This window comes from Salvelinus namaycush, chromosome 14 (genome assembly GCF_016432855.1).
Source record: "Salvelinus namaycush isolate Seneca chromosome 14, SaNama_1.0, whole genome shotgun sequence".
In the NCBI taxonomy this organism is placed as follows: domain Eukaryota; kingdom Metazoa; phylum Chordata; class Actinopteri; order Salmoniformes; family Salmonidae; genus Salvelinus; species Salvelinus namaycush.
The window spans coordinates 6,014,067-6,028,552 of record NC_052320.1 but is presented as its reverse complement, the minus strand read 5'-3'; the positions used below and the strand labels follow the sequence as shown (position 1 = coordinate 6,028,552).

The window sequence follows — 14,486 nt, the reverse complement described above, 5'->3', positions numbered from 1 at the left end:
TGTAGGCCGTCTCGTCGTTGTTGGTAATCAAGCCTACCACTGTAGTGTTGTCTGCAAACTTGATGATTGAGTTGGAGGCGTGCATGGCCACGCAGTCATGGGTGAACAGGGAGTACAGGAGAGGGCTGAGAACGCAACCATGTGGGACCACAGTGTTGTGGATCAGCGGGGTGGAGATGTTGTTTCCTACACTCACCACCTGGGGGCGTCCCATCAGAAAGTCCAGGACACAGTTGCACAGGGCGTGGTCGAGACCCAGGGTACTACCAGCGTAATGATGAGTTTGGAGGGTACTATGGTGTTAAATGCTGAGCTGTAGTCAATTAACAGCATTCTTACATAGGTATTCCTCTTGACCAGATGGGTTAGGGAATTGTGCAGTGTGATTGCGATTGCGTCGTCTGTGGACTTATTGGGGCGGTAAGCAAATTGGAGTGGGTCTAGGGTGTCAGGTAGGGTGGAGGTGATATGATCCTTGACTAGTCTCTCAAAGCACTTCATGATGACAGACGTGAGTGCTACGGGGCGATAGTTGTTTAGCTCAGTTACCTTAGCTTTCTTGGGAACAGGAACAATGGTGGCCCTCTTGAAGCATGTGGGAACAGCAGACTGGGTTAGAGATTGATTGAATATGTCCATAAACACACCAGCCAGCTGGTCTGCGCATGCTCTGAGGACGCAGCTAGGGATGCCATATGGGCCGGCAGCCTTGCGAGGGTTAACACGTTTAAATGTTGTACTCACGTTGGCTGCGGTGAAGGAGAGCCCACAGGTTCTGGTAGCGGGCCGTGTCGGTGGCACTGTATTGTCCTCAAAGCGAGCAAAGAAGCTGTTTAGTTTGTCTGGGAGCAAGACATCGGGGTCTGCGACAGTACTGGTTTTCTTTTTGTAGTCCGTGATTGACTGTAGACCCTGCTACATACCTCTCGTGTCTGAGCCATTGAATTGCAACTCTACTTTGTCTCTATACTGATGCTTAGCTTGTTTGATTGCCTTGCGGAGGGAATAGCTACACTATTTGTGTTCGGTCATGTTTCCGGTCGCCTTGCGCTGATTAAAAAGCAGTGGTTCGCGCTTTCAGTTTTGCGCGAATGCTGCCATCAATCCACGGTTTCTGGTTGGGGAAGGTTTTAATTTTCGCCGTGGGTACAACATCACCGATGCATTTGCTAATAAACACGCTCACCGAATCAGCGTATACATCAATGTTGTTGTTCGACGCTATCCGGAACATATCCCAGTCCACGTGATCGAAGCAATCTTGAAGCGTGGAATCAGATTGGTCGGACCAGCGTTGAACAGACCTGAGCATGGGCGTTTCCTGTTTTAGCTTCTGTCTATAAGCTGGGAGCAACAAAATGGAGTCGTGGTCAGATTTGCCGAAAGGAGGTTCGAGGGATGATTTGTATGCGTTGCAGAAGTTATAGTAACAATGATCCAGGATTTTGCCAGCCCGGGTCGCGCATTCGATATGCTGATAAAATCTAGGGAGCCTTGTTTTCAGATTAGCCTTGTTAATATCCCCAGCTACAATAAATGCAGCCTTGGGATGTGTGGTTTCCAGTTTACATAGAGTCCAATGAAGTTCTTTCAGGGCCGTCGAAGTGTTTGCTTGGGAGAGATATACACGACTGTGATTATAATCGAAGAGAATTCTCTTGGTAGATAAGGCGGTGGGCATTTGATTGTAAGGAATTCTAGGTTAGTGAACAAAAGGACTTGAGTTCCTGTATGTTGTTATGATTACACCACGACTCGTTAATCATAAGGCATACACCCCCGCCCTTCTTCTTACCAGAGAGATGTTTGTTTCTGTCGGTGCGATGTGTGAAGAAACCAGGTGGCTGTACCGACTCTGATAACATATCCCGAGTGAGCCATGTTTCCGTGAAGCAGAGAATGTTGCAATCTCTGATGTTTCTCTGGAAGGCAACCCTTGCTTGGATTTTGTCTACCTTGTTGTCAAGAGACTGGACATTGGCGAGTAGTATGCTCGGGAGTGGTGCGCGATGTGCCCGTCTACGGAGCCTGACCAGAAGAACGCTCCGTCTGCCCCTTCTGCAGCGCCATTGTTTTGGGTCGCCTGCTGGGATCCGATCCATTGTTCTGGGTGGTGGACCAAACAGAGGATCCGCTTCGGGAAAGTCGTTGCACTTATATCCAATAGTTCCTCCCGGCTGTATGTAATAAGACTTACGATTTCCTGGGGTAACAGTGTAAGAAATAATACAATAAAGAACGAAATACTGCATAGTTTCCTAAGAACGCAAAGCGAGGCGGCCATCTCTGTCGGCGCCGGATGAAACACAACTATCAGTTGTGATAATGCGCTCATATAAGTATGAATTCCTGCATATAGCAATGAACTATACATTTTTACAGTGTTTTGTTTTGCGTTACAACACAAGAGAGGAAATGTATGTCAATTGAAGAGAACAAACCACTGACGCCTAAAACATTAAATGTAAAATGTACAGTTCATTGCTTTTTGCAGGAATCAAAACATTAGAGGGTGTTGGCCAGTACGTGGGGAAGGACCAATAGAAACACGCAGCCTTTATTTAGTGAACTTTACACTGCATAAAACTGTCTGAGACCTTTCGTACAGTGACACAAAACACAGTTACAGGTGTTGCCAACTGTAAACATTGGCAAGAGGCCAATCTGAAGCACAGGTCATTGAACCGATACCAGGCTAAAAATCATTCAGATTATCTCTCTGTTCCTGTGTTGGGTCTTTTGTTGACTTTGTTTTAAATCTTATCAACAGATAACTATTAATTAATTGAATGGGAAATGATTTAACTGAACTGGTGAAACTGAATTATTTATGGAAAACCACACTCAGCCCCGCCTTAATAAAACATTTGTTTGGAAACTGTTGTCTGCCTCTACTTTGTGTAGTTTGACTCAGAGCTCTCTATACTCATTGGCATTCACATAGGGTGGTGTAGGAGGCACCTTGTGACAGACGAAGCCAACACACGGAGCTATTGCCTAATTCCCCCAACAGGTTGTTCCTCATTATTTATCTCTTTGTCTGCAGTTCTCTTCAGTGTTTTAACGAGGGTGTAATAAAGAGGAACATCTCTCAGGATGAGGACAGGCATAGTGACCTTAATTAAATTATGATCAGACCATGCTATAATTTAGTCAATGATCTGCAGGGAATGTGTTGTGCAGGCTTGGCAGTACTATTCTTCTGTTTCTCAAGATGCCTAGCTCCTCCCCCAAGGTGGTCCGTCCTCTACATAAGAAGAGCTCCATAGGCAGGCAGCTCTGTTGAGTGACTGTTGTGTATGAGCACAAGCGGTCTCTCTTTTTAGCCCAGGGTAAGGTGTAAGAGCTCCGATCGAGGATGTCTCTTATGGAAGGTCTTCTTCTCCAGGCTCCCAGCACGGTGACACTGCTGGGGGCTGTGCTGTTTCTGCTCGTCCTCTACCTCCTCTCCTCTGGTTCCAGCTCTGAGGAACATGGGAAGGAGCCTCCAGGACCCAGGCCGCTGCCCCTGCTTGGTAACTTGCTCCAGCTGGATCTCAATAGGCCTTACCAGACTCTCTTTGAGGTGAGATATTAATAAGTCAAAAGCTTGCTTGCTTGAACTATTCAATTTCAAGATCCTCCTTTCAAGATATTGACTCACAGTACCCAGCTATATTGACTCACAGTACCCAGCTAGCACATTTGGTTTATTGAAGTTGTGGGAAAGTATGTTTTTTGTTTCATATTATTTGTGGGAATGAAGCCATACGTTTCCTGACCGGTAAAAATAATGTTTGTTTAACCCTTGTGTAGTCTTAACATTCTGTATACTCCCCTTGTCCTAAGGGTAAAAAAGGACCCGCCTTCACTAAACCCCTAAAATAAAGCAGCTCAATTGAATTTTAAACCCCAAATCTATTTTGCATGAAGAAACAAGTTGTCATTCGTCATAAACTTTGTGAATATCTGGGTTCTTCCTCTTCACAATGCAGAAAGACTGACCAGTGGACACCACTCATGTTTATTACAACACACCTGTCATCATTGTTTTCTTTACTAAAGTAGAGCTTTATTATTATTATTATTGCTAAAGGTACTGCATAGGTGTAAACATATTTTGTTTTGCAAGAGATAGCACTTGTAAAGTCTAAGAAAGTAGCAGAAATGTGCAGAAAGTAGTTTTGAATGCATTTTATTGAAGGGAAACAATAACAGTCTTGAACTTTTTTGGAAACATTGTGATATATTCTAATATTCTGTACAATGACGAATTCAACTACAAATACTAGTCTTCTCCCATTTGTTTAACCATTGCCCCCACCCACAAGGTGGGGGCAATGGTAAACAACAACAGTAATAAATAATAAAATAATATAATAGATACAAAACAAAAACATGAGGAACGTAAATCAATCAACTATAACTGCTCCAGGAACACCCACCTCTTGTTCTGCTTATCAGGCATCCAGGTAGGGTTGATCTTGTTCCATATCACTAAGGCATTGTATGAGAACACATCAATAATGTTATGGAAGATGACCAGGGGCCAGCGGGCAGTCATCCTCCTGCAGCTGTAAGTTTCAATCACCTTGTCCAGGTTGTCCACACCTCCTTTGTTGTGGTTGTAGTCCAGGATGATTTTTTTTTTTTATTTGACCTTTATTTAACTAGGCAAGTCAGTTAAGAACAAATTCTTATTTCCACATTCTTGTTCCTCTTTGGGAGGTAAGAAACTAGAGTGGTGGTGGGGGTGAAGGCAAACTTTGATGAGAAGGCCTCTCTCTCCCTTGTTGTGAGGAGTGCAGGGTGGAGCTCAGGCTTGTTCTTTCTAACTGTGCCAACCATGGTGATCTTCCTCTTCAGGAGCTGCTGGCTGAGTTCAATCAGTAGCACATAATCTACATTTCTCATTGTGTGTGTCTTTGTGGTTTTTGTGGTGTGTAAATGATTTGATAACTGCCGGGTCAGTAATTACCCTAAGACAATCTTTGTACCCTGGTGGTATACAGCTTTCATGGAAATATTAACAAAGGCAATGTTAAAAAATGTCTAATGTTGGGGTCACTTTAGGAAAAGTAATCACATTTAAAGTTGAATGAAATATCATTCAGGCAGTTTACTCTGTTGTTTAACATAGTGGCGGGTCATTTTTTAGCCTTAAGACAACACAGGGTTAAAAGTTCTGACATTTTGCGGAAAATGTTGGATATTTTTTGTTTTTTTAATAACTTCCGTATAAATTTCGCTGAATGTTTCAATAAGACTTTTAATAACACTGCTTGCTTATTTTGTGTTTGCTTTTTTGAACTTTTTGAGCACAGACAGGACACATGGAATTTAATTTCATAAGGCATTAATAATTAAACACATTTATTTTTTATTGTGACAGCATCAGTGAGATTCAAACCTTTAACCCTCTGTTCTCTATCAATGGAATTAGTCCACAGCATCACCAGGGTCAATAGCATGCCATGTTTTTTAAAATCTAACAATTCTGTTAATTGTAGCATATTCAAACAAACCCAATTTCAAAGGAAACGAGCACTCATTAAGATCAGGTGTGGCCAATTAGTGGGTGCAGCCATCACACCCAAACACACTTAACAAGATAGAGGATAGAGAGACTTTTGTTGATGCTGAGAATGAAATGTATGTTTTTAAAAAACATTCTTAGAATTTTCTCTGAATGTTATTAAAGTTTTCTTGTGGTTTTTATGGAAAGTTTTCTAAACGTTCTTAGAACATTTTGAGAACATGACTTTAAATAAAACCATGAGGAAACCTGTACGAATCATTATGATGAAGTACTGAAATTCCCACAGAAGAATGTTGTTTCTTAACGCTCTTGGAACAATTTAAGAACATGATTTTAAATAGAACCATGAGGATATCTATGGGAAATGTTATGCTGAAGTACTGAAATTCCCACGAAGAACGTTATTCCTTAATGTTCTCTAAACGATTTGAGAACATTCCCAATGTTAAACCAGTTTGAGAACATTCCTAGAACACTACCAACATGTAATTCATTTCTTAAATGGGCTTAGAGTGTTCCAAAGCCAAACAACTATACAGCACCATTGCCAGAAATATGTGGAAGGTTGTTTTAAAAAAGAACCATATGATAACCACGCTCACACCAAGCTCTATGGTTCTCAGAACATTATGCGCTAGCTGGGTATTTACATGATCAGTCATTCATTTCTGGAAGGTAACACAATAAACTTGTTTGTCAAACACTGACCTCAGAAGTTCATAGGCTCACATTTTACGAGGCATTTTAATTTGAATGGAAAGGATCTTATCTGTCTTAACCTGGTCTTTTGGCTTATTTTATGTTCTACAGCTGTCCAAGAAATATGGCTCGGTGTTCACAGTTCACATTGGACCCCAAAAAGTGGTCGTTCTCGCAGGATACAAGACAGTCAAGCAAGCACTGGTCAACCATGCAGAGGAGTTTGGGGACAGGGGCATCAATCATTTGTTTGGTGAATTAAACAAAGGACACGGTAATGTCAGATAACTTAACTGATTCTCAGGCCTACTACTTTGCAAACCTTGACAATGGACAGTTAAGCAGGCATGCTTGGTGCCATACTGTAAAAACCAACAACAATATACAGTACCAGTCATTCAACGGTTTTTCTTAATTTTTTTACTATGTTCTACATGGTAGAATAATAGTGAAGACATCAAAACTATGAAATAACACATATGGAATCATGTAGTAACCAAAAAAGTGTTAAAAAAAATATATATATATAATATATAAGAGATTCTTCAAAGTAGCCTTGATGACAGCTTTGCATACTCTTTGCATTCTCTCAACCAGCTTCACCTGGAATGTTTTTCCAACAGTCTTGAAGGAGTTCCCACATATGCTGAGCACTTGTTGGCTGCTTTTCCTTCACTCTTCGGTCCAACTCATCCCAAACCATCTCAATTGAGTTGAGGTCGGGTGATTGTGGAGGCCATCTGATGCGGCACTCCATCACTCTCCTTCTTGGTCAAATAGCCCTTACACAGCCTGGAAGTGTGTTTTGTCATTGTCCTGTTGAAAAACAAATGATCGTCCCACTAAGCTTAAACCAGATGGGATGGCGTATCGCTGCAGAATGCTGTGGTAGCCATGCTGGTTAAGTGTGCCTTGAATTCTAAATAAATCACTGACAGTGTCACCAGCAAAGCACCCCCACACCATCACACCTCCTCCTCCATGCTTCACGTGGGAACCACACATGCGGAAAATCATCCATTCACCTACTCTGCGTCTCACAAAGACACAGAGGTTGGAACCAAACGTCTCAAATTTGGACTCATCAGACCAAAGAAACGATTTCTACTGGTCTAATGTCCATTGCTCATGTTTCTTGGCCCAAGCAAGTTTCTTATTATTATTGGTGTCCTTTAGCAGTTGTTTCTTTGCAGCAATTCGACCATGAAGGGCTGATTTAGGCAGTCTCCTCTGAACAGTTGATGTAGAGATGTGTCTGTTACATAAACTCTGTGAAGCATTTATTTGGTCTGCAATTGCTGAGGCTGGTACCTCTAACTCTAGGTCTTCATTTCCTGTGGCAGTCTTTATGAGAGCCAGTTTCATCATAGCACTTGATGGTTTTTGCGACTGCACTTGAATACATTTTTCGTATTGACTGACCATGTCTTAAAGTAATAATGGTCTGTCGTTTTTCCTTGCTTATTTGAGCTGTTCTTGCCATAATATGGACTTGGTCTTTTACCAAATAGGGCTATCTTCTGTATACCACCCATACCTTGTCACAACACAACTGATTGGCTCAAACTCATTAAGAAGGAAAGAAATTCCACAAATTTACTTTTAACAAGGCACACTTGTTAATTGAATTGCATTCCAGGTGACTACCTCATGAAGCTGGTTGAGAGAAGGCCAAGAGTGTGCAAAGCTGTCAGCAAGGCAAAGGGTGGCTACTTTGAAGAATCTCAAATATAAAATGTATTTTGATTTGTTTAATGCTTTTTTGGAACCTATATGATTCCATATGTGTTATTTCACAGTTTTGATGTCTTCACTATTATTCTACAATGTAGAAAATAGTCAAAAATAAAGAAAAAATGTTGAATGAGTAGGTGTGCTTTTGACTGGTAACTTTTGACTGGTACTGTACATGATGCTCTTCTGTGTTCAACCAACTCTAACAACCCCAAATATCTTACAAATATTTTATTCTCTCCTGACTTCATAAAAATATGAAGAAAAAAACACATTTTGTTTGAAACCTCCTACTTCCATTAATCTGTGCTTCTTAAAATTGATTTGTATTCCTTTAAGAATGTCACTCAACTACTGCATCAGAACAGCATTGTTCTACTGTACTTTTTAATAGGTATTGTATTTGCCAATGGAGATTCATGGAAAGAGATGAGACGCTTTGCCCTGACAAACCTTAGGGACTTTGGCATGGGCAAGAAAGCGAGCGAGGAGAAGATCATTGAGGAAGTTCGCTACTTGATTGAAGTGTTTGAAGAACACAATGGTAAAGTTCTTATATCAATAACATCAATCAAAATAAGTCTTCATCTTTTCTCAGTTTTTCTCATTTCGGATCTGTTTTTTGCTCTTTGTCACAGGTAAAGCATTTGACACAACCCAGGCAATGAATTACGCTGTCTCCAACATCATCTGCAGCATTGTGTACGGCAGCAGGTTTGACTACTCTGATCCACGGTTCCGACGCTCGGTGGATCAAGCCAATGAGTCCATCCGACTCGGAGGATCTATTTCAATACAGGTACGATACCGTGCTTATCATGTTTACTTTGAGAACAATGACAGACTGGTCACACTAGATTCAATTAGTCCAAGTATAATATATACAGACAAAATAGAAGCTAATTTTTGCTTTGCTTTTTATTCAAAGTTGTACAACATGTTCCCATGGTTGGGCCCATTGCTGAAGAACAAGACACTTATCATGAAAAATATTGCTGACAACAAGGAGGAGATGAAGGAGCTGGTGAGGGGGCTGAAGGAGACTCTCAACCCGCAGATGTGTAGAGGCTTCGTGGACTCGTTCCTTGTCCGAAAGCAGACCCTGGAGGTATAAAGAGTTATTACAGTTATAAGCATGTCATTTCTTGGAGTGAATAACTAGGGGCTCCAGGGGGAGATGATTTAGAAATAACTGCTCTTGTTTACTGAAACATGTTTGTTTATGTATTAAAAGGAATCAGGCAACATGAACTCTCATTACCACATTGAGAATCTCATACAGACTGTGGCCAACCTGTTTGCTGCTGGTACCGACACCACCGGGACAACAATGCGCTGGGGTCTGCTGCTCATGGCCAAGTACCCCGATATACAGGGTAAGGGTTGATACTCACACACTCACCTGACAAACACTTCTCATACAGTGCATTTGGAAAGTATTTAGACCACTTCACTTTTTCCACATTTTGTTACGTTACAGCCTTATTATAAAATTGATTAAATTGTTTTTATTTCTCATCAATCTACACACAATACCCCATAATCACAAAGCAAAAACAGGTTTTTAGAAATTTTTGCAAAAAACTGAAATATCACAGACAATGCTCTGTACCTTGTTGAAGCACCTTTGGCAGCGGATACAGCCTTGAGTCTTCTTGGGTATGACGCTACAAGCTTGGCACACCTGTATTTGGGGAGTTTTTCCCATTCTTCTCTGCAGATCCTCTCAAGCTCTGTCAGGTTGGATGGGGAGCGTCGGTGCACAGCTATTTTCAGGTTTCTCCAGAGATGTTCTATCGGGCTCAAGTGCGGGCTCTTGCTGGGCCAATCAAGGACTTTCAGAGACTTGTCACGAAGTCACATCTGCATTGTCTTGGCTGTCTGCTTAGGGCCCGTTGTACTGTTGGAAGGTGAACCTTCGCCCCCAGTCTGAGGTCCTGAGCACTCTGGAGCAGGTTTTCATCAAGGATCTCTCTGTACTTTGCTCCATTCATCTTTTCCTCGATCCTGACTAATTTCCCTGCCGCTCAAAAACATCCCCACATCATGGTGCTGCCACCACCATGCTTCACTGTAGGGATGGTATTGGCCAGGTGATGAGAGGTGCCTGTTATCCTACAGACGTGACACTTCGCATTCAGGCCAAAGGGTTATTGGTTTCATCAGACCAGAGAATCTTGCTTCTCATGGTCTGAGAGTCCTTTAGGTGCTTTTTGGCAATCTCCAAGCAGGCTGTCATGTGCCTTTTAATGAGGAGTGGCCTCCGTCTGGCCACTCTACCATAAAGGCCGAATTGGTGGAGTGTTGCAGAGATGGTTGTCCTTCTGGAACGTTCTCCCATCTCCACAGAGGTACTCTGGAGCTCTGTCAGAGTGACCATCAGTTCTTGGTCACCTCCCTGAACAAGGCCCTGCTCCCCCGATTGCTCAGTTTGGCCAGGCGGCCTGCTCTGGGAAGAATCTTGGTGGTTCCAAACTTCTTCCATTTAAGAATGATGGAGGCCACTGTGTTCTTGGGGACCTTCAATGCTGCAGCCATTTTTTGGTACCCTTCCCCAGATCTGTGCCTCAACACAATCCTGTCTCTATGGACAATTACTTCAACCTCATGGCTTGGTATTTGCTCTGACATGCACTGTCAACTGTGGAACTTTATTTACACAGGTGTGTGCCTTTCCAAATCATGTCCAATTAATTGAATTTACCACAGGTGGACTCCAATCAAGTTGTAGAAACATCTCAAGGATGGAAACAGGATGCACCTGAGCTCAATTGTGAGTCTCATAGTAAAGAGTCTGATTACTTATGTAAATAAGGTATTTGTTTTTTATTTTTAATACATTTACAAAAAAATCTATAAACCTGTTTTCACTTTGTCATTATGGGGTATTGTGTGTAGATTGAGGACATTGAGGAAATGTTTTTACTTAATCCATTTTAGAATAAGACTGTAATGTAACAAAATGTGGAAAAAGTTAAGGGGTCTGAATACTTTCCGAATGCACTGTATATCCACAACTCAATCTCTTATAGCTCACTTATATAATGTGTGCAAACTCCTCTATCTGTATTCTGTCTCTAAATGTTGTCTGTCACTAGCAGCATCATATTACAATTCTGAGTATCTGAATATGTACTTGGCAAATAAAGGTGATTCTGATTTGAAGGACCTTTGTACAGACAGTGTATGATTGCGGTTATGTAAGACAATTACGGTTTTACTCGCTGTAAACATTGGCAAATTTCCCACCTGAACCACAGGTCTTTGAATTGAATCCAAGTTAATTAGATACAGGATGAAGATCATTCAGATTTAACAGTAACTTTATCCCTCCCTCTTCCTTTTTTCCCAGACCGGGTCCAAGAGGAGATAAGTAGAGTCATAGGAAGTCGTCAGGCCTTGGTAGAGGACAGGAAGAACCTGCCCTACACTGATGCAGTGATCCATGAGACCCAAAGGCTGGCCAACATTGTACCCATGTCCATCCCTCACACCACCAGCCAAGACGTCACCTTCCAGGGATACTTCATCAAAAAGGGGACTGCTGTGTTACCTCTGCTGACGTCTGTCCTGCAGGATGAGAGCGAATGGAAGAGCCCTCACACCTTTAACCCTGCCCACTTTCTGGATGAGGAAGGTCGATTCGTCAAGAATGATGCCTTCATGCCCTTCTCTGCAGGTGAGTCCCACTGTGTGTTTCCTTATTAATACTATCATTCAGCAATTAACTAAATCTGATATCATTCTATGGTGCTCAATTAACTAAATCTGTTATCCTCATTGCTTTAGCTCAAGAGAGTTGAGGGGATGGAAATGACGTTGAAGCAATGTGGAATAGACATTGAATTGACGTCTGTGCCCAGTGGGAATATTGATATTTGTCAATTATAGGAACCTATATTTACACATCTATTGTCTTCATGTTGTCTTCCTCATCTTCTTCTTTCAGGCCGTAGGGTGTGTCTAGGAGAGAGTGGCCAGGATGGAGCTCTTCCTTTTCTATTGTCCTCATGCTGTCTTCCTCATCTTCCTCCTCCAGGTCGTAGGGTGTGTCTAGGAGAGAGTCTGGCCAGGATGGAGCTCTTCCTTTTCTATTGTCCTCATGCTGTCTTCCTCATCTTCCTCTTCCAGGTCGTAGGGTGTGTCTAGGAGAGAGTCTGGCCAGGATGGAGCTCTTCCTTTTCTATTGTCCTCATGCTGTCTTCCTCATCTTCCTCTTCCAGGTCGTAGGGTGTGTCTAGGAGAGAGTCTGGCCAGGATGGAGCTCTTCCTTTTCTATTGTCCTCATGCTGTCTTCCTCATCTTCCTCCTCCAGGTCGTAGGGTGTGTCTAGGAGAGAGTCTGGCCAGGATGGAGCTCTTCCTTTTCTATTGTCCTCATGCTGTCTTCCTCATCTTCCTCTTCCAGGTCGTAGGGTGTGTCTAGGAGAGAGTCTGGCCAGGATGGAGCTCTTCCTTTTCTATTGTCCTCATGCTGTCTTCCTCATCTTCCTCTTCCAGGTCGTAGGATGTGTCTAGGAGAGAGTCTGGCCAGGATGGAGCTCTTCCTTTTCTATTGTCCTCATGCTGTCTTCCTCATCTTCCTCCTCCAGGTCGTAGGGTGTGTCTAGGAGAGAGTCTGGCCAGGATGGAGCTCTTCCTTTTCTATTGTCCTCATGCTGTCTTCCTCATCTTCCTCCTCCAGGTCGTAGGGTGTGTCTAGGAGAGAGTCTGGCCAGGATGGAGCTCTTCCTTTTCTTCACCTCCCTCCTGCAGCGCTTTTGTTTCTCTCCTCCTCCCGGGGTAACAGAGGAGGATCTGGACCTCACACCATCCCTGGGGTTCACCCTCAGTCCTTCATCTCACCAGTTGTGTGCTGTGAGCAGGGTCTGAGATGAAAGTCTGGGTCCAATGTATATTACACACTAAACTCTCAACTTTAGACAAACACACTGCAGGAATATGCTGGAAAACTATTTTGTCACTGCCCATGGACATGAATGACATGAATATATACCTGGCTACAGGGATCTGAGGTTTAAAGTTGATTGGACCTAAATGAACTGAAGCAGCTTTTGTAAACCATTCAGAGGGGTTTTGCAGTCCTAGATGCTGACACCTTTATGATGTCTGGGGGGCAATTGTTTAAAACCATCAATGTTGATCTAGAGACATACACTCAAACAACCTTTTAGGGATACCCTAGGTGGGGTCCTCAGTAAAATGTCAATATCCACAGGAAGTGAACGTTATGATTGAGAGACCAAACTTGGACTTTAGGATCCTATTCTTAGACTGCAAGTGCCCTTATCCCCACTGAGGTCCATAGAGGTCATATCCTTACCCACCACTCCCAGGAAAATATTCTTGGTTTGTAATTCAAGAATTCAAGAATACAGTCCTAAGAAAGGTCACATTTGTAATCTGAAAATCCCCAAAATATGGTCTAAAATATGGCCTATAAAAAAATATGGCCTATAAAAAAAGTGTAAACTCTAAACTAGTGCCCTCTATACTGCTAGTTGTACTGTCAATACTTGGCACTTTTTTACAGTACAACTGTATGACCTTTTTCCACAGGTCCTTCTGACCAAAGAAACTCAGACATTTCAACAACAAAAAATACCAATCACGGGGAAATTATGCAAATGTTTAATATTCTTTAACTTTTTAGTGCTGTCATTAATTTATTGGATGACAAATACTAAGTGCTAGTTAAGGAAAGGTAGACACATTGGCACTTTTTGAAAGCTTTTCTAAAGATATGAAAATAGATAGCTATGTAGATGTATATGCAGATGATTGTTTATGTATCAGTAATGTCACTTGTCACTTCAATCAGGAACGGGCTGGGGTGGGGTGGGTGAAACAGTGTTAATCACATCCAAACATGGGAAACCAGGTGTTTGGTGTCGTTCCAGTTGTCCCATTCCGGTCATCACTATGAGCCATCCTAAACTCATCATTCTCACCTGAGATATATGTTAACCAGTTAAATCCATTGCTAATGTTGTATATTTAGCTGGAGGAAGAGAAATGCAATACAAATATCAAATAAATAAATACATGAACACCTTCTTTAATTCAAATGTTATGCACCCTTAGAAAAAAGGGTGCCACAAGGGTTCTTCGGCTGTCCCCATAGGAGAACCCTTTCCGATTTCAGGTAGATCCCTTGTGGAAAGAGTTTTACATGGAACCCAAAATGGGGGTTCTACCTGGAACCAAAAAGGGTTCTTCAAAGGGAAGACAGAATAGGTTTGCACGTCATTCTTGAGCAGAGGGGGCAAAGTTCTCCCCAAATTTGTGGTATCCAATTGGTAGTTACAGTCTTGTCCCATCGCTGCAACTCCCGTACGAACTAAGGAGAGGCGAAGGTTGAGAGCCTGCGCGTCCTCCGAAACACATCCCAGCCAAGGCCCACTGTTTCTTGACACAATGCCCGCTTAACCCGGAAGCCAGCCGCACCAATGTGTCGGAGGAAACACCGTACACCTGGCAACCGTGTCAGCGTGCATGCACCCAGCCCACCACAGGAGTCGCTAGAGCGCGATGGG

At 42.5% G+C, this 14,486-nt stretch overlaps 1 protein-coding gene across 2 annotated transcripts; it reads left to right on the top strand.

The window, feature by feature from the left end:
• Nucleotides 1-3,257: 3,257 nt before the first annotated feature.
• On the top strand, nt 3,258-14,007 carry LOC120059057 (cytochrome P450 2K1-like). Of its 2 annotated transcripts, none has more exons than XM_039007838.1 (8): nt 3,258-3,565; nt 6,329-6,491; nt 8,346-8,495; nt 8,590-8,750; nt 8,880-9,059; nt 9,186-9,327; nt 11,304-11,630; nt 12,083-12,207. In XM_039007838.1, exons 1-8 carry the CDS (start codon nt 3,359-3,361, stop codon nt 12,190-12,192), a joined length of 1,440 nt encoding a protein of 479 aa, XP_038863766.1. In that variant the 5' UTR covers nt 3,258-3,358; the 3' UTR covers nt 12,193-12,207. The 2 variants fall into 2 exon arrangements, with proteins under 2 accessions (XP_038863766.1, XP_038863765.1); XM_039007837.1 differs by lacking the exon at nt 12,083-12,207 and adding an exon at nt 12,635-14,007 and having other exon boundaries at nt 3,262-3,565.
• The last annotated feature ends 479 nt before the right edge of the window (nt 14,008-14,486 follow it).

Coding starts and splice junctions, on each gene's coding strand:
- LOC120059057 (XM_039007837.1), top strand. CDS start 3,359: ATGTCTCTTATGGAAGGTCTTCTTCTCCAGGCTCCCAGCACGGTGACA. Junction 6,492..8,345: donor TGAATTAAACAAAGGACACG/GTAATGTCAGAT, acceptor ACTTTTTAATAG/GTATTGTATTTGCCAATGGA. Junction 11,631..12,634: donor CTTCATGCCCTTCTCTGCAG/GTGAGTCCCACT, acceptor TTCCTCCTCCAG/GTCGTAGGGTGTGTCTAGGA.